Source organism: Lepisosteus platostomus, chromosome 18, assembly GCF_059453375.1.
Source record: "Lepisosteus platostomus isolate fLepPlt1 chromosome 18, fLepPlt1.hap1, whole genome shotgun sequence".
In the NCBI taxonomy this organism is placed as follows: domain Eukaryota; kingdom Metazoa; phylum Chordata; class Actinopteri; order Semionotiformes; family Lepisosteidae; genus Lepisosteus; species Lepisosteus platostomus.
Window position 1 is genome coordinate 10357476 of NC_142628.1, and position 19597 is coordinate 10377072.

At 38.0% G+C, this 19597-nt stretch overlaps 1 protein-coding gene across 1 annotated transcript; it reads left to right on the plus strand.

The window, feature by feature from the left end:
• The first annotated feature begins 1194 nt into the window (after positions 1-1194).
• Positions 1195-15531, plus strand: zdhhc13 (zDHHC palmitoyltransferase 13). Its single transcript, XM_088610972.1, has 17 exons — positions 1195-1334; positions 2152-2363; positions 4223-4345; positions 5045-5122; positions 5674-5818; positions 6276-6340; positions 6648-6810; positions 7294-7419; positions 8533-8666; positions 9472-9572; positions 10982-11106; positions 11432-11494; positions 12098-12191; positions 12678-12761; positions 13411-13568; positions 13655-13752; positions 14442-15531. Exons 1-17 carry the CDS (start codon positions 1311-1313, stop codon positions 14578-14580), a joined length of 1932 nt encoding a protein of 643 aa, XP_088467098.1. The 5' UTR covers positions 1195-1310; the 3' UTR covers positions 14581-15531.
• The last annotated feature ends 4066 nt before the right edge of the window (positions 15532-19597 follow it).

A 19597-nucleotide genomic window follows, 5' to 3' on the forward strand; every position in this document is an offset into this window, starting at 1 on the left:
GAGCATTGACTTCTTTATATTCAGTACAAATCAAACCTGGAGCTTCCTTCAGATGGTTTCCAGTATTATGGATTTCTCTTCTAGTTCTTTTCATGCTGGCATGGACACTAGAAGTGATCAGCTCCGTTTTCTCTGTACGTGAATCACTCTCAGTCACAAGAGAAGATTTTATGGGAATCCTGCCACGCTGATGTCACTCAGGCAGGTAGATGAAAAACCTGTGTGAAGACTAATTTTAGGTAGAAGGAGCTGATACCTTTCTGACCTTGTACACATCCAGAATGAGGCGCACACCTGTACAGTACAGTATATGTTTAAAACATTTGAAACCTGTGGTGAGGTGTCAAGTTAGAAGGTTATTTAGGTAGTCATGAGAGCGGTCTGGTATGTTTCTTTCTGAAATAATTTTAAACTTTATTGTAATACCTTTCAATTTCATTGTAACCTCTTTTTTTTCTAAGCGAGGGGGAGGGTTCAATGCTTTCTAAGCCTTTCGTATCTTCTTCCATGACGTCTGTAAAAATTAACACTTTTTTTTTTAAAGACAAAATGAGAGGAGACCATTCGGCCATTCGTTTCATAGTTGGTAGCTAACTGATCCGAAGGTCTCATCCAACCGTTTCTTGCAAGAAGCCAGAGACTCCGCTGCTCTAGTCTGATTGGGAGACTTCTCTTTAGGTACAGTGTATGATAGCAGAAAATACTCCTATTTGGAAACATGTAACCAAAGCAAAAAGAATGGCTAATTCGTGCAGCTCATGTCACGCTCAGAATTTCCTTGTTTTCCACGTTGTACAAGCTGGATAATGTATAGTTTGCAGTGATACGCGATATGCTGTTAAATGTTTCTCCGCAAGTAAGAGCCAACTGATTCCTTATTCTCCCATTACTGGAGGTACAGTATCTATGGTCCGTTTGCACGTAGGACCATATTATTATTATATGCAATGATAATACCATCCCGCTATCAGTGTGCAATACACAGGTTTTAAACCTAGAAGCAGTTGAAATACATGCTTTCTTTCAGAAATGAATCTGTACTGTAGTTGGATTGTTTTTTTTCCCCATACTTCACAAACATTTTCTCCATCCCCTGCTCGCACCGCGGTCCCAGGCTGCTAGTGCTCCTCCTTTCGGAACAAACGAGACTGGAGGAAAGCGAAAGCGGGTGGGCGGGAGTTTGTGCTCGTCTCCGCCAATCAGGGCATTCCCCCGGTGGACAGTATCCAGGAAGTCCAAGTCTAAGGGAGGGGACGCTACAGCGAGAAAGGAAGCGCTGCTGCGTTACTGAGAGAAACTATCCTGGAATCATGGATTGGGAAGAAGAAATGCCAGTAAGTTCACCTGTGGTGTCAATTTGTGAACGATCTCTGACCCAGATCAGTTTCATTTTACTTTACTGATTCCTCACGGCATACATAACTAGCCAGACGTTTTGCAAAATCAAAACGTCACTTAAAATATTTTAATTTCGCGTACTAAATCAGTAGTGGCCTGTGTTGTGCGCCTTGTAAAAAAAAAATGCCTCCCTAACGTTTTCGTGTTTCCGCGTTTCAGAAATGTGGTTGACTGCGTTGTGATCCTTAACAGTAGCGAAGCACTGCCGGTTAATTCAATCTCGATATCTTCAGGCACTGGGGCGAAGGCAGTGCCACATGGGCGGTCTTGTCTGGTTTCTAATCGGTTGACATTTCTGCATCACGTGGTACTGACCTCACGGTGCAACCAGGAAAACATCTTTTTGGGGGGGGGTCGCAGATACGATCAGAATAAATAATATTTGTTGTTAAAATTAAATATCTTAGATTGGTATTCATATTAGATATTAAGTGGTGCTAAAGCAAAATGCATTAGGTTTGGTTCGTAGCTAATCTCATGCAATTCTGTTAATAACCAAGAATTTCATCATTATTAAGTACTTCTGCGGTTGGGATTAAATTCACGTTTTTTATGGATAAATATTTTTAATTAAAACGATTATCCATACGCTGTAAGATACAGAATTGCTAGGATTTACTAATGTAAGTATTTTTAGATGGTACATTTTACACACTCTAAACAGATATCTTTTTTTTAAATAAAAGTTCTAAACATAAAAACTGATCCAAAAATGGTACCCACACTGAAAGTTTTGTTTCTTTTGTATTGCAGTGCCAGAGTCATGGCCACTTTGATCAGGCTCAAGGGCACAGCCATGGACATGGACATGGGCACGGGCACAGTGGACACATGCATGGGTTCATGCCAGACTTTCATGGACAGTTTGGACACATGAGTGAAGCAACAATGGACCCAACACAGCAACCAAAAAGGCGTTCATTTATGGAGGACTCTAACAATTACGACATCGTTAAAGCAACACAGTAAGTGTCATTTTAAGTGTCGTTGATTAAAAGACACTTGACCTTTGTCAGTTTTCCATTGCAGAAGTTGCACAGGAATTGCATCTGGTACACAAGCATTTGTTTCCGTCTTGAGAGACGTTTAGCTTGATGCTGAATCCGTTCTCTGGTCCGTGGGCCTTGTTACCGAGCATGCAACACGCAACCAGGAAAATTAGCTAATTTAAATGTATTTGAATTTGAGAGAAGTACATTTTGACAGCTAAGAAACTGTAAAAGTGTATGTACTGTAGCTCCTTAACAAGACGCTTCCCCCTTTGGAACCTCTCAGTTTGTTTAACAAATGTTAATGGAGAAAAATATTTCCTAGGTGTGGTTTAGAAACTTTGCTGTGTTCCCAGAGTCTGCAGTAACGTAATATTAAACAGCATTATCAAGGTCGCTTAGTCATGGAAGGGCTATATACTGTACCATATGTGTTAAAAGAGTTGCCTCTTAGGTAATCTGACAAGATGGCTTTTTTTCCTTGTGCAAAGAAGCCTACTACTAGTAGACCACATGGAAATATACTCTGCGTGTGTAATCAAGGCTCTGAGGTTCCTGAGGGCCATCTTTAAGGATTGGGACCTCTTGGAAAGTATCAACCTTTAGCAAACCAGACGGAAAGGTCCTTGCAGGTACTTAACATGCTAAAGGTTTTGTGATCCATTTGTTAAGTAAAAAATAATCCTCCAACCACCCTGGCTTTTTAAAAATGCTTCCCTGTTTGTCCTGTTGGGGAAGGTTCAACAACAGTTGTGTAGCTTTTGTGTGTGAGGCCTGTCAATCATAGACGTGCTTTGGGACTTATGTACATAGATAGAGAGTTATCAGAGGTGATTGTGCACAGGATACTATTTTTTTCATTCTCTAAATTCTCTAGGAAGAGCATCTCTAAATCGGTGTCTGAACGATGAAAAATGGTGGTGCTTCAAACACTGTGTTCCAGATTACAATAGGCAGACCCTAGTGTTCTTATTGTCAACAGTAATCAATGAACAGTTAAACGTGGCAGAGAATACCAATTGCATTTTTCCGAAGGCTAGTCAGTGTATATTTTTGATCAGGAAGTTGAAAGTGTTTGGGTTGAGTCAAAACATTATAGAGAGGGTTAATGGAATGTTAGTAGAAAACAGGGAAATCGGCCAGAACTGTTAATATTGCTAGTAAAACAATTGTGAGTAGAATTTCAACCACAGACACAGATGAAAGAGCTGTATTATATTGCAGTTTAAAAGAAAGCTCAGCTTATTGTTGAAGACCCCTCTCACCCTCTCCATTTCCAACTTCTACCTTCAAGGAGGTGTTTTAGAATGCCTGTGGCCAAGAACAAATGTACAGGATACATGAACTCTTTCATTCCCTGTGCAAACAGCATATTAAACACATCTAAGTGACCATTTCCTGTATGAAACTATCGGATTAATGTAAAGATAGTGTAATATGGGCAGAATGAGATGTCTGTATGTGTATATGTAATGTTGCCTGGCTAGGACTGTTGTTTGTTTTTAGATGTATTTATTTTGTGTTATTTGTTTTTTAGGGTGATGCCAAAGACAAACCTCCACCATTTTGGATGCATAATACAGTTATATAAAGAGCTTAAATAATATCACTAGGCAACTGGGATTAGAACAGGTTACAAATAAGAGGAGGTCATTTAGCTCACATGCTTGTGAATAATAAACCTGAGGATCCCATCCAGCTGTTTCTTGAAGGATCCTTGGTTAACAGTTTGAGAGTTATAGCTTTGTAGCTTGTTCACGATGACATGTATACACATTTCTTTGGGATCTTTAGACTTTGGCTGTGTGAACCAATGTTTTTTATTCTTCTCAAAGGTACGGTGTAATTGAAAGGTGTAAAGAGCTCATAGAGGCAGGCTATGATGTACGGCAACCTGACAAAGAGAACGTCTCTCTGCTTCACTGGGCAGCCATCAACAACCGAACCGAGCTGGTCAAGTAAGGCCTGTTTTCAAAGCAAAATGTATCATGCAGTCAATGGTCATTTTATTAATTGTGCATTGTGATATATATATATATGTAGGGAGTATATAAAATAAATGTTTTAGATTGTGTGTAAATTGTGTTTTCCTGTTGTTTCATGAACTACCTGTTGCAGTCAAACAATCATCTGTTGTTGATTATGCTTGGGTTTCCAGTTGTCACGTTAATCAGTTGTTCTGCTAAAAAACAGCTGTTGACAAGGCCTGTTAATCTTAATTACTCCACCGTGCTGGGGGGATTTTAGTGTTGGCACAGCTGAGACAAAACAAAGCAGAATGTCAAGAAAAAGGATTGAAATAAAAATCTATATATTAGGGAGTTTAGATGTACATGCTCTACTATAGTGCATTTTTGGGAAACATATGTAAATTTTATGGGAAGAACTAATGACACCTTAAAATATTACTTATTTTTTATAGTTTTAAAGGTTGTCAAACTGTACACATTTTTTTTAGCATTCCTTCCTCAATTAAAGGGACACTATTTTTCTGGTTAATCAATTCAGGATACAGAGTGCCTTTGATTACCACTAGAGCTGTTTGTGAAGTCCGTGGCATGTTAAATATTTCTGCCCCTTGCAGATCAGAACTTCAAATATGATGCTTTAATTTTTAGAGTTTGGTTTTGTATCGTCTTGCCTTTGTTTTGTCCAAGGTACTACATTTCCAAAGGTGCAATCATTGATCAGCTAGGAGGGGATCTGAACTCAACGCCTCTCCACTGGGCTATAAGGTATAATTGTTATATCTCATTTTTGGTTATAAATGTATAAATGCTAAGTTTCAGGTTTCTTGCCATACAGTACATGTACCTGAGTACAATGAAATGCCTACTGGCTTGTTTCCTTGCACAGCAAATGACATCACAAATTGTTAGAGCCAAGAACATAAAACAATAGCCAGTGTGCCAATAACAAAGGGGAAAGTAGCAGTGTAAAATACAATTAGCAGCAGCATAAGGAATGTGAATACATTGTGATAGCATTGAATGTGATACCATTACAGTGCTGAAGACTCGTACTTAGGAACAGAGTGTCTGTTTTAATGATTTGCAGAATAGTGAATTTTGTATTGACAGTTCTTCAGTTCTTGTGTCAGTCATAGTAAGTCAGATTAACCTTGTGTTTATAAGAAAAACAATATAAAGTAAGTACTCCCATACAGAATAATTGAGCTGTGTATAGCAGTAGTTAAGACTAAATTAATCTTGTGTTCAGTGACTTACGTCTTTGCATAGGAGTGTACAATCTTCCATTTGATCAAAAGTGTCTGTTTCCTCCGTAGGCAGGGCCACCTGCCCATGGTAGTTCTGCTCCTGCGATATGGAGCTGACCCTGCACTTGTGGATGGAGAAGGCTTCAGCAGTGTGCATCTGGCTGTGCTCTTTCAGCACATGCCCATTATTGCCTACCTGTTTGCAAAGGGACAGGTAGGTCTTTCACATAGAGAACAGCGGCAGACACCTCAGGCACTGATAAGCAGATTACATAAGGCATGGGAAGGGCTTTTCAAATGACACAAAGCCTTACTGGAGAACGCCCTAATCTGTGGTTTTAACTCCTATAGTCATACAGTGTTCTCCCCAGTTCAGGGATCTTTTAGAAATCATTAAACAGTATTAAAGTATTGGTATTATTTAATGGTCTATATTTTAAGAAGACAGTTTTATATAAAAACCAAATTTAAAGGACCTGTTAATTTGAATGAATTGAAACTACATCAAATAGACTGTTACTCTTTGTAGAAATCCTTGCGTATGGAAAGGTAATATAAATCATAAATAAGATAACTCTGTTGTGATGTTAAGCTTTTCAATTTAAAAGGAGAATTGATGCATTACAGTTCTAACATGCCTGCACCTATGAGTTCTATTTGTTTAATTACAGGATGTTGATTTGCCAGATTTAAATGGACAAACCCCATTAATGCTGGCGGCCCAGAAAATAATTGGGTAAGTACTGCATTACTAAAAGTGTAACTAGTCAGCTTTTCTTTAACCCTATTATTATTGTTGTTGTTATTAAGTGAGTTCAGTGTTGAAATGTGAGAATTTCATAAGACTGCATCTTAACTCTTTAACCATTGTCACCAGACAAATGTGATCAGATAGAAATCTTGTGGGAGTCACATTTACGTATGATTTTAAGGGCATTTGCATTTAAAGATTCTTAACCTTGCAAAAGAAAATGACACCAGTAATATATTGGACGTAACACATCTTTCACACCCTTTGTAAAGTTTGCCCTCTGCATTTGTAGTCCAGAGCCAACCCGTTTTCTTCTGAAGTTCAATGCTTCGGTCAACGCTGTGGACAGGCTGTACAGAAACACCCCTCTGCACTGCGCTGTGCTGGCAGGCAATGTGGACGCAGCTCATATACTGCTGGAGGCTGGGGCCAGCGTGGACATTCAGAATGCTAAGGTGAGAAAAGTTTCTGAGGACGAATGGAATGAATGAGAAATAAGAAACCAACAGCAATGAGAGGCCAGGGTGATAAGTACTTTATTGTCTAGTATTAATATGTATCAGTACAGTCAGTGTCGTATTGTTTTCTCGGTTCTCCCTATAAGGGCCCAGTGGCATTTATCAATGCAAAGAGACTGCTTAAATACAGTATAGCACCATCTGAGCCCGAGGAAGAATGTGACCTTCTGATGAATGTCTTCTCTGGAGAATATTAATTCATTTAGAATACGAATGCCTCATTCTAAAGAACCAAGACCTTTAAAACATTGTACTGTACCTTGCACAAAGATCATTCCTGGGAATCACAAGCTTTTGTTTTTACTGTCATGAATACTGTATATATTCTGCTCCAGATGCTTGCAGTATGTTAACACTGTGTGTAGCAATGATGGCTTCAAGAAAGGCTTGGTTTTCTCTCCTTGTGTGTCTGTATTTTAGGGAGAGAATCCTATTGATCTTGCTCATCAAGTCCACAGTCCCCTACTGATTCACATGCTGACCCAAGTAAAGCATGAAAGGAGTAAATCTAACTCGCTCTGTTTCCGCTTCTTGCAGACATACAAGGTAGGTGCTTTGTGTTCTGTATGTTTTTGTAAACATTCTTTATGTCAATTCTAAAAAAATTAAACCTGACTTAAAGTATTATGGCAGTATAACTGCACACATTTAAAAACATCCTTCCAGCCATTTGAGTCTTCTGCACCTTAATAAACTGCACCATAAAATATTTTAGACCTTGAGAAAACTGTTTTATTGTCATATGTGGCTGATAACTGAGGAACTGGTCATTTATTTTTCACATGTATTTACTAGTGTAGTTATTTACATACTTACTAGTGTGCAGCAGTCCAGGGAATATACTTGCAGCCTATTTATACTTTGTTTAAAATCATACATGAGCTCTAGGTCAGGGTTAATGTGAGGCTTGAAAAGAATGAAGAATTCTGCATTTATGTTTCTCATTACTTAACGGTAATCAATACACCTCTCAAGGTTTCTTCCTTTAGGTCCAGAATGCACAAGTAATAGCTTGGAATGAATTAACAATAATGAATATGCTTCCTCCTACTAGTTTGAAATTTATAAGAGTGTGAGAATCATTTGTGATAATTATAAACATAATTGTATGACAAAAGTCAATCATTCAAAGTGTTACTCAAATTTAACCTCTTTTCTGAGAGTATTTGTTTTTCTTTTTGTATTGGTACAATGATCAAATTCTGCAGAAGAAAACTTATGTTTAATTTGTCTTTTTGTAAGAAAAAGTACAAACTGTAATTATTGTTGAATCCAAAAAGGCTTCCTGGCACTAGTGATATTGGCAAGGCAATACATACTCTATATAATTTTAGTATGAAGGGAAGAGCAGGCTAGAACCGGGTGATTTATTCTGTTTTCTGCCTCAGACATTGGCATATCAAGATGCTATAACAAATATCTGAAAGGTAATTATTACAGAGCCAAAAATAGTCTTTGAAATGGGTTGTACTGTATTCATAATTTTAATAAAGCATGAACTACACTTCAGAGTTGGTCACACATATACAGTATATATGGATTTAGGATGTACTTTTAAATCATGTTGTTGAATTCTGTTGTTGTTCCTTTTTAAACTGGAACATGTCACACTTTTTTGGGAAAAGCAACTGATGTAGTTTTTATTTTTCCTCCTTTCAGTTCCATGTGATGTTGCTGTTATGCACACTTGTGCTGTGGGCTCTGGGAGCCATTGCAGACATGCAGACAGAGTCTTGGCTTCTTAAAGGAATCCTTTTCGCCTGTCTGTGTGCCGTCATCAATCTGACTGCACGGTGAGCAGACATCTGCTTTTAAGTCACACAGTATGTTCAGCATCTGGTGCTCAGAATTACTAATGCAGAGGTAAGGTTGCTAGGCTGTGCTCTTCCTGTGAGTGGCTTGTTGAAGTACAGCCTACTCAGGTTTGAGTTGTAGCTGGAGACAGGCTTTGCAGGGTGTAAGTAGGGTACTTTTGGAATTACTGTGTACTTTTTCAGTATTTGGAAATAATATATGTGTGTACTGTATGTATGTGAAATAGGTGTGTGCTAGAGGTATTTGTGGCTCAGTTGGGTGAAGCAACGGATGCAGCGGTGTTGTAGCTGGTAGTCATGGTTGCAGTGTTCAGTTTCTAAGGAGCTCCCACAAGGTGGGAGTATTATGCCGAATTCTGAGACTAAATCTGTGACTGTATTTGTCTTGAATCAAGATTTTTCTGGGCAAAGATTTGTAGCCAACTTCTGCTTGAGAATTTGCAGCCCAAGACTGAATACAAATAGCCTCTGCGTTCAGGACCCCAGTCTGATGATTGTTTCCAGCCTTGGCTGATCACAGTTTCTTCTGTTTTGTCTTCAGGAAATTAATTGTCAGCCCTATTGTTTTAAGTTGCAGGGAAGGAAAATTATTTCACTTGACTGGGCCACAGAAACCTCTAGTGATTTGTGTGGTAAGACCAGGTAATGGCTTAATGAGAGCTGAGGAGGACCCCAGCTACAGCACAAGTATACTCAACAGTCCTCAGTGGTGAGTGTCAGCAGTGAGGTGAATTGAACACTGGGCACTCCGAAGTAACTGCTCGCTCACTCTGCTTGGTTGCAGGCCATTCCTGGGCCAGGGAAGCCAGGGCAAGATGGCTGTGGCCATCCTCTTGGCCTCGTTCTTCTGGATGGCTGTCACCTGGTACATGTGGTTTCTGCCCGATATCCTTGCAAGCTTTTTCTCACTCAAGAAACCAGTGGAAGCTGCCTTTACAATAGTGTGACTTTCTATTGCCAATCATGAAAATATTAAATCCATAGATTTATTTTCAGCAGATATTCCATGCTTTGCTATCCGTTGAGTACAGTTTCTGCTTACAAAATACCACATTGTCTACTATTGTGAATTTGTTTTTGGTTGCGTGGGTGTTGTTACTGAAAAACAAATCAGAGCTTGCCCTGTTCATTTTCATATTAATCCACAGTGTCATTAAGTACCAACGTTTGCTTTTGACTGGCTCACTCCCTTTCCTAACACAGCAGTTCAAATGGATGATTTGAAAAGTTGAGTTTCTTCTTATTTTAATGACATCGAATGTTGTGTCCAGCTCTGTCTTTTTATAATCCCCAATCATTTTATAAACCACTGTATTGATAAAGCATGCTGTGTGTAAAGGTACAAGATTTGTTCCACGTTAAGTTTGAATTTAGCCTCATCTCTGCTATATAAGACTGAATAATTGAAATCTGATATTTTTAATGAAAGAAAAAAAGGTGATGCATTATTTAACCATATAATTTAGTGGCTTAAAATTAATTTCACCCAGGGAAACTCATTACCATATATTGTCCACAGCAGGGTCCTTGGATAACAATATTCAGCTGGTCTTTCTGCTTTCTGCCTCTCGGCATTTTGATTTGTAAGAAAATGATGGAAACTTTTTTGTGTTTTTATTACTATGGAAATGGCTCTCGCTCTGTAGTGGAGCATCACTCATGCATGAATTTGTTTTTTTTTTTATCTGGGCAAATTAATTTTCCAAACTGGAACAGGGTGCAGATAAAGAGATATGAAAGCTTCTTTTTAATTAACTTCCTTGGTAAATTAATCCCTTTACAGTACATAATTAAAGATGGCTAAGGCTGGGTGATATGCTGTCAATGTAAATGTCAAAAGCTGCGGTTTCGTGCTGATGTGACATTTATTTATTGAGGCATAGAAGTATTATTTTCCCGGTGATGATAGTGGCATGGCTAGGTAAACTTTCAAGGAGCAATCTGACTAGGCTTAACGATGTGGAATTTAAAATGTTTTATGAAATAGCATAATGACATACAGCACATTAAAATTCATGATTAATCTAAATTCAATAATGTATGATTATTGTTGATTATACATTTTCATAAACAGGTTTTCTTTAACAAATGTGGCTATACTGTTTTGTGATATGGACATTTGATGATGGAGACGTGCAGTAGCAGCTAATATATATGCAATAGCTTCACTACATGGATGACAAATGCACAAGATTCTTTTAGCAAGCAGTTCCATCACTGGAAATGGATGATGGTGGCACTGAACACTATATTTACAGCTATTTGTATTTAATTTCCTTAATGCAAAACCTCACATCTGTCAGAGGCAATTTTCCAGCTTCCTTTTACTGTCTGCATTACTGGTCTTTTCTACTACTACATCAGAAGCTGGAAAACAGATCCAGGATTTATAAAGGTTACAGAAGAGGACAAGAAAAAGGTACCATTTGTCATTCTTTTTTGCAACAACGAAGGCAGGTGCCATGTTTACTGTAAGTGTTAATTTTGTTTTCAGCTCAGATTGGTATTTTTTTGTTTGTTTTCAAATATACCATAGTTTTTTTAAGTAAAAAATGTTGCTGCTATGTGAAGCAGAATTTCTTCTGTGTGTGAATAAAACCTGTAGAAGAATAGAGAACCATGCATATGAACTTAGAAACTGGCAATCGGCAATAAAAGTAAAATTTGATGGGAAATATAGTGAGATATATGAAATTCTAATGCCGAATGAAGAAAAAAAAAGAGTTCTGTTGTCTTTTCTTTAGAATGTTGTATTGCTGGCAGAAGCAGGCTGTCTGGACGTGCGGATCTTTTGCACCTCCTGTCTTGTAAGTGAAATTTAAGATCTCACTCCCACCACCCCCCCTCACTTGGAACACACTCCATTGTTTTCTGGTTTGAGAATGAGGAGGGTGACTTCAGGTTTAAAGAAGTGGTGTGTCTTACTGTGGAAAATGCAAGTTTTTAAAACAACTGAAACTTTGCTAAAAAGGGAAAAAAAAGTATCCTTTCCAATCCTTGGATCAGTTATCTCTAATCAGATGGGCTAGAAGTTCCTCTTGAGCTCTTCTTGTTTGTAATGTTTTATGAGAGCAAGGCCTATTGGTCTCTCTCCACCTGTCCCATTTTTGGTGTGTTCCCCAGTCTGAGCAGTAGTCAGACACCGTGCCTTTTGCACTTGCTGTTTGATTAGGTATTTTATGCAGTTCCTTCTCCTTAATAATGCTTACACTCAGAGGGCCTCCTGGATAATTTCAAGTATTGCCACCTTCACTGCCATTATGTCCTATCAGATACTCTCTTTTCATTTTTCTCTTTTCACTCTTGTAATTGCTGTGCGTTTACTGTTCCTAAAGGATAAAGCAAACAACAGAAGCAATTGTTCAGTGTGAAATTTTGAAAAGCTTCCTGTTTTTTTTTTTCATGTGCAGATGAGAAAACCGTTGCGTTCAGTACATTGTTTTTTGTGTGACTCCTGTGTAGCAAGACAAGACCATCACTCCATATGGATTAACGGCTGCATAGGTAGGTCACTTTGCTAGGTTTGCGTCTTATTTAAGATGTATTTTCTATTTTTCTATTATTTAAGATCTGATTAGGAAATGTAATTTTTCATAGCTAATATATTGCGTTCTATAAAAGTAACATTAGGTTTCTGGCATTTATTTGCATGAGTTTCTTCAAATTAATCTTGATGCAGAAAAGTAGTAATCAGGAAAAAATTGAAAGCTTGCATAAATGTTTTAACCGTATTTTGTAATAGTCTAACTGAGACTGGGGCTCCTTTTTGAAACCATTCAGAAAAAAATATTTTAAGACCAAGATTTACAGAGATAAATATATCCCACTACTTGCTTATTTGTTCTGTGAAAGTACTGTACTCATTCCCTTAAAACCCAAACCAACATTTTTGGACTAGGAAACAATAGCTAATTCCGTCTATTTTATTACAGACTAATTTGAAAAGATCAAATAAGTGAAATAACATTATGTGTATTTTTCTCTTGGCAGGTGCTAGAAATCATCGATATTTTGTGATGTTTGTATTTTTTCTGACCCTAGTTGGGACATGGATGTTTTATGGCACACTTGTTTGTAAGTAGTCTGGTTTGTATTCGGAGAGATCTAATAACAGTCCTTCTAATAAAGCTTAGCTGTAGTATCACTTTCAGGCGAACATGGTGCTAAACTAAATGCTACATGCACTGTGATACAGCTAAGAGCTTTTATACCTCCCCTGTTCGGATTATTTTTCATATTTGTTCTAGATGGAAGAAATTGCTTTTATAATAATACCTTACTTTATGTAGTACCTAAATACAGTACATACAGATGTATACAGTATATACTGTAGATCACTGTATCTCTTTTCATTATAAAAGATATCGCCCTGAAATTATGTAATACTTTGTATAAGTAACTTGTAATTGCAAAGCTTTTACGTTTTATAGATAACTTTCCCCAGCACTGACTATTGGTTACGTTATACTGTAGATGTACAAACAAAACATAGTCAACCATCTTGGAAAAGATGGTCGATGCAAAAATATTGATAATCATGATAATCTGCTGCATTGCATTGCTACCTTATTGATGCTGTTCTAATTTCATGCCTTAACTATTAGATCCTGTGTCCAAAGTATATGGCGTGTTGAGTTATAATATGAATACAGTAGACATAGGATTCACTGAGAACTGTGATGTAGAAGTGGGAGTATAAAAATGGTTATCTGATGTATTACAGATTGGTCTTCTCATTGCAAAACCAGCTATCAGGTCCATGGTTTGTGGGGAGTTTTGACCCAGGTGGCTGGCTGCTCTCCATGGGTGCTATACATTTTTTTGATAGCTTTCTTCCATACTGCATGGTCATCCCTTCTGCTGTTGACACAGCTCTATCAAGTGAGTACCACAAGCAGTGTTAGATTGCTTTCGATTAAATTACTGATGTGCTGCTTTGATATGAACAAACATGTGCTATCCTATAGATCGCCTTCTTTGGATTGACTTCAGCAGAGAGGATGAATCTTTTGAGTCGGAAGCAGAAAGCCAAGCAGTCTTTTTCACTGAGACAAAACCCATACAAGTGAGAATGTTTATTTATCTTTTTATTGCCAGAAGCAACCCCAGTAGATGACTACTTAATTAGTATTCATCATTACTATAACACAAAGACAAATGCCTCCTTATCTGCTGTAACTTTCTTATAATTTACTGTAAGTAGACTTCCCATTTTTGTATACTACATAATGTATATATTTAAATGTTAACTACTGTATAGTACATCTTGCTATGACTAAGCTTAATACAACAGTAAAGTACTGAGACGTCTGCAAATTACATATATTTAGAAAATGTAAGGCAGTGATAATCATCTTTCTCTTGTACTGCTTAGTACAATGAGTCAATCATCTACCTGTTGTACTACTGTACAAAGTGTATCAAAAGAACAGAAATGTTTTTCCTGATTTGAGGCATGGTAGTTTGGGAATTTTAATTACAGAAGTAAATAGCTACATAATGCAAAATTAGACCTTGTGGTTATAACCAGGCATAGAGTGTTGTTAGCAGATGTTGAGCCTTAAAAGGCAGGTGTTTCTGTTGAAAAGGATCAGGTCTTCCTGTATCTGCTGTGATGTCAGTGGATGTGACCCAAGGAAAACCCTGTGGTTCAGGGGGAAAGTAAAAACTGTCCCACATCCTAATATGTCTGTGACAGATGCATCACGGCTCCAGTTTAACTTTTCTCCTTTTCGTCTCTTTTCTCCTCTTCAGTCAAGGGTGTGTGAAGAACATGGTGAACTTCTTCCAGCTGAAGTGCTGTGGCCTGTTCAAGCCCACTGTGGTAGACTGGACTCAGGAGTACTCCACTGGTTTGGAGCACCCAGTCGCTGGTCCATTTCACACAGTGTGAAACAGCGACGTCTTAGCCTCAGAGAGTGAAAGTAGTTAATATCTGGATTCTCGTGCAAAGCCACAACCTTTTTATTGTGCGACTGAAGGAGGGATTCACAACCACTGGTTTTGTAGGTTTCTGCAGAGCATCAACAGCCTTAACCTTAAAGCAACCAATTTAACATTTTGCCCAGATGTAAAGATATTTGTCTATTAGTCAGTGACCTGTAGGATTACAGTGTGGACCACAGTAGGGAATGTAAGTGTGAATGACAGATGAGAGATGTTGTTTTTCAGGGATTGTTACATAAAATGTGGCCTTATGCTGAATATTCTGAAAAATAATTGCTAAACACCATTTTATGTACTGTGACTGTGTCACATATTGAAAGCCCGTTAGAAAAATCTGTGAAGTTCCCTTTGTAACGTTTGACAGAAGTTTGAAGACCAGGAATCATTTTTATACAAAGATCTGTATCGATCAGGCAATGTATACACATTTTATAGATCGTCATAGAGAGTAACTTGCATGTAAATTGAATATTTTTAAATTAAATGGTTTTGTTATTTGTATGCTAAAGAAAACACTTTTATATCATATATAAGACTATTGCATTGTTAATAAATTAAGTTTTTTGCAGTTAAGAAACAAATTTGTTTTTGTGAAGAATCTTTTTATTATTTCGGGGGCTTCTATCAGATTTCTATAATTGTATGTGTTTAAAACTTTTTTCATTCCTCAATAATATTTTTCATTTAGGTTTGTATTGAGCTCTTACATGGTACTAGTTTTAATCCAATCGGGAAAAAAATAACTATGTCTTGGGTGCTCTTGTTTCATGCCTTAAATAGTATACTGTGAAATGTCAATTTTGTAAATGCAATAGTATCTGCAAGATGAACTCCTATTTTGAAACCTACACTTTTAGTTACAAATATTTTGAAATATTAAAACATTTCATGGATTATACATCATATTTTTCAAGTTTTGTTTTTCTATATCCTGGTGAGTGCGGAATGGTAACACAGTGGTTAACATTGCTGCCTCTTAGCGCTGGGGTCCTGGGTTCAATTCGGGACCTGAGGTGGTCTTGGTGGAGTTTGCATGTCCTCCCTGTGGATTGTGGATTTCCTCCAGGTGCTCTGGTCTCCTCCCACAGTCCAGAAACATACTGGTAGGTGAATTGGCTTCTGGGAAAACTGGACCTGGTGTGAGTGTGCGCATGTCTGTGTTTGTGCCCTGTGATGGACTGGCATCCTGTCCAAGGTGTATTCAGACGTGTGCCTGTTGCTTGCTGGGACAGGCTCTGGCTTCCCTGTGACCCTGAACTGGAAGACAATGAATGGATGGATAACCTAGTGGAAGAATTAGAAGGTGACAAATCATTAACTGCATTGCAATAAAGAAATGGACCTTGATTGCAGTCTTGTTGGAACATTCAGGAAAGGGAGGGATAAAGTTCCTGCTATGATCAAATGGGATGTGCTCATCAATAAAGGCAACAGAGAAGCCAGTACAGGTACACCACAGGCTTTACTTCTGAAACCTACAGTGATTTAGTGTGTAGAATGGAGAGAAAATAACTATTAACGTCAGTATTAATCCTGCATGCATAATAAAAATGGAGGAGACCATGTGGTCCATTTAGCTCATTTTGTTGCTAGTAGTTCATACAGTAAGTGATCTGAAGATTTCTCTCAGCTGCTTCTTGAAGGAAGCCAGGGTATCCACTTTGACACCATCACTTGGTGGTGTTCTACAGATGCCCACAACCCTTTGTGTAAAAGTGTGCTTCCTTTTTTCCTGGTTTTAAATGCATTTCCCCAGTTTCTACTTGAGTTTATATTGATAAAGTATATTGTCTGTATACATTACTGCTGTTACGCAGTTAAATTAATAACCCCATCCTTCGTAAATCCATGTTAACTATCCTCTGTATCAATGCAGGTGATCCTCGAGGTTTAACTATCATCTCCATAAAGTTAAATGTAATGGAAATCTAGTTTTTAGTAATTTTCTAGACTTATTTATCTTGATAAATTACTCAATTTGGTTTTATTGTCTTTTGATTTCCTAGTTTTCTGGGACGATTTGAGAACAGTTAAAAAAAATATTGTGAAGACATTCGACTTGTCTTTTAGGAGGTGACATTGGCATTTGAATTAATTTAAAGCACAACAGGATGTGATGAAATGCATAGGAATCCTGCTTTATATAGTGTGTTATACACAATGCCAGTGTATTCAGTCTATGAAAAATGCATTACCTCGCACTTCTATGCATTAATTGTTTTTGTACATGTGTGCATCAATTTAAAAATTATTCTGCTTGCTCCCACAGCTGTCATAATTGTTTCATTAAGGGATTTAAACAAATGTTTTTCTTAATTTTCCTGTCCTGTGTAATTGAATTATAGCAGTCTCCTTATGTTGGCAGTGCAAATCTGATTCATTCAAAACACAGGCAGCACTGTATGATCTCCCTGAATAAGAAAGCTATATGAAATTCTACATTTGTTTTAAGAACACTGTAATCTCAAGAACCCTGACAGCTTGGTGGAAATCAAACACAATTACAATAAAAAAGTCAACATTGACACATTGTAAGTACACCCCAATCTCACATAGTCTCTTCAACTGAACCAAAAAACATTTTTTTGCACCTGGAATCAAAACAGTGTTGCATATCTTGACTACATCTTTCAAAATAACATTTTTTGTAACAATTAAGGAGTTGGTCCAGAAGTACGATATTGGGGAGAGAACAATATCTTTAATGCCACCAGTTAAAATTGATTAAATGATCAATGATGATCAATGATGATTAAATCCTGAATTGATTCTTAACAATTTACAGCCACCTTTGTGAATAGAAGAAATCAACAAAATGCCAGCCCCTAAGAAAGTCCCGGCACTGACATCTGGACACAAATCTGTGGGAAAATCTTCTGAATTACTAAAAATTCGAACATATAACATATCCAATTTAAGATGAATCACAGAGCATCTCCTATCCAGCATAAGAAATATAAGAAGGGTTTAATAAATTCAGATACACTGTACTCACATTGTACACTAGACACTCCAGAGAACTACTTCCATGTTATTCAGCCCTGCCCCACAACACAAGGTTTCTGGCAGGGTAGTCACTGACAGAATGTCCCTCCTTATGAGCCACAACATTCCTCTGTCTTTATTTCTGTTTACTTGGAGGTCTCTTAGTAATTAATCCCCTGACTCAAACCCCCGGAAAGATAGTCATCGCCTTAACTATTGCCAAGAAAGTTAATCTTTTTGAACTGGAAAACTAGAAACACACTTACAGTGCCTTGCGAAAGTATTAGGCCCCCTTGAACTTTTCAACCTTTTGCCACATTTCAGGCTTCAAACATAAAGATATAAATTTTTTATTTTATGTGAAGAATCACCAACAAGTGGGACACAATTGTGAAGTGGAACGAAATCTATTGGATTTTTGAAACTTTTTTAACTAATAAAAAAATGAAAAGTGGGGCGTGCAAAATTATTCGGCCCCCTTGCGTTAATACTTTGTAGAGCCACCTTTTGCTGCGATTACAGCTGCAAGTCGCTTGGGGTATGTCTCTATCAGTTTTGCACATCGAGAGACTGAAATTCTTGCCCATTCTTCCTTGCAAAACAGCTCGAGCTCAGTGAGGTTGGATGGAGAGCGTTTGTGAACAGCAGTTTTCAGCTCTTTCCACAGATTCTCGATTGGATTCAGGTCTGGACTTTGACTTGGCCATTCAAACACCTGGATACGTTTATTTGTGAACCATTCCTTTGTAGATTTTGCTGTATGTTTGGGATCATTGTCTTGTTGGAAGATAAATCTCCGTCCCAGTTTCAGGTCTTTTGCAGACTCCAACAGGTTTTCATCCAGAATGGTCCTGTATTTGGCTGCATCCATCTTCCCCTCAATTTTAACCATCTTCCCTGTCCCTGCTGAAGAAAAGCAGGCCCAAACCATGATGCTGCCACCACCATGTTTGACAGTGGGGATGGTGTGTTGAGGGTGATGAGCTGTGTTGCTTTTACGCCAAACATATCGTTTTGCATTGTGGCCAAAAAGTTCGATTTTGGTTTCATCTGACCAGAGCACCTTCTTCCACATGTTTGGGGTGTCTCCCAGGTGGCTTGTGGCAAACTTTAGACGAGACTTTTTATGGATATCTTTGAGAAATGGCTTTCTTCTTGCCACTCTTCCATAAAGGCCAGATTTGTGCAGTGTAAGACTGATTGTTGTCCTATGGACAGACTCTCCCACCTCAGCTGTAGTTCTCTGCAGTTCATCCAGAGTGATCATGGGCCTCTTGGCTGCATCTCTGATCAGTCTTCTCCTTGTCTGAGCTGAAAGTTTAGAGGGACGGCCAGGTCTTGGTAGATTTGCAGTGGTCTGATACTCCTTCCATTTCAAGATGATCGCTTGCACAGTGCTCCTTGGGATGTTTGAAGCTTGGGAAATCTTTTTGTATCCAAATCCGGCTTTAAACTTCTCCACAACAGTATTACGGACCTGCCTGGTGTGTTCCTTGGTCTTCATGATGCTCTCTGCGCTTTCAACAGAACCTTGAGACTATCACAGAGCAGGTGCATTTATACAGAGACTTGATTACACACAGGTGGATTCTATTTATCACCATCAGTCATTTAGGACAACATTGGATCATTCAGAGATCCTCGCTGAACTTCTGGAGTGAGTTTGCTGCACTGAAAGTAAAGGGGCCGAATAATTTTGCACGCCCCACTTTTCATTTTTTTATTAGTTAAAAAAGTTTCAAAAATCCAATAGATTTCGTTCCACTTCACAATTGTGTCCCACTTGTTGGTGATTCTTCACATAAAATAAAAAATTTATATCTTTATGCTTGAAGCCTGAAATGTGGCAAAAGGTTGAAAAGTTCAAGGGGGCCGAATACTTTCGCAAGGCACTGTATAGTTGCGCAGTTGTTAAATTGTTTTACGGAACACATATCACTGGGTAAAATGACATCCTCTATTAAAAATCAAACTAGACA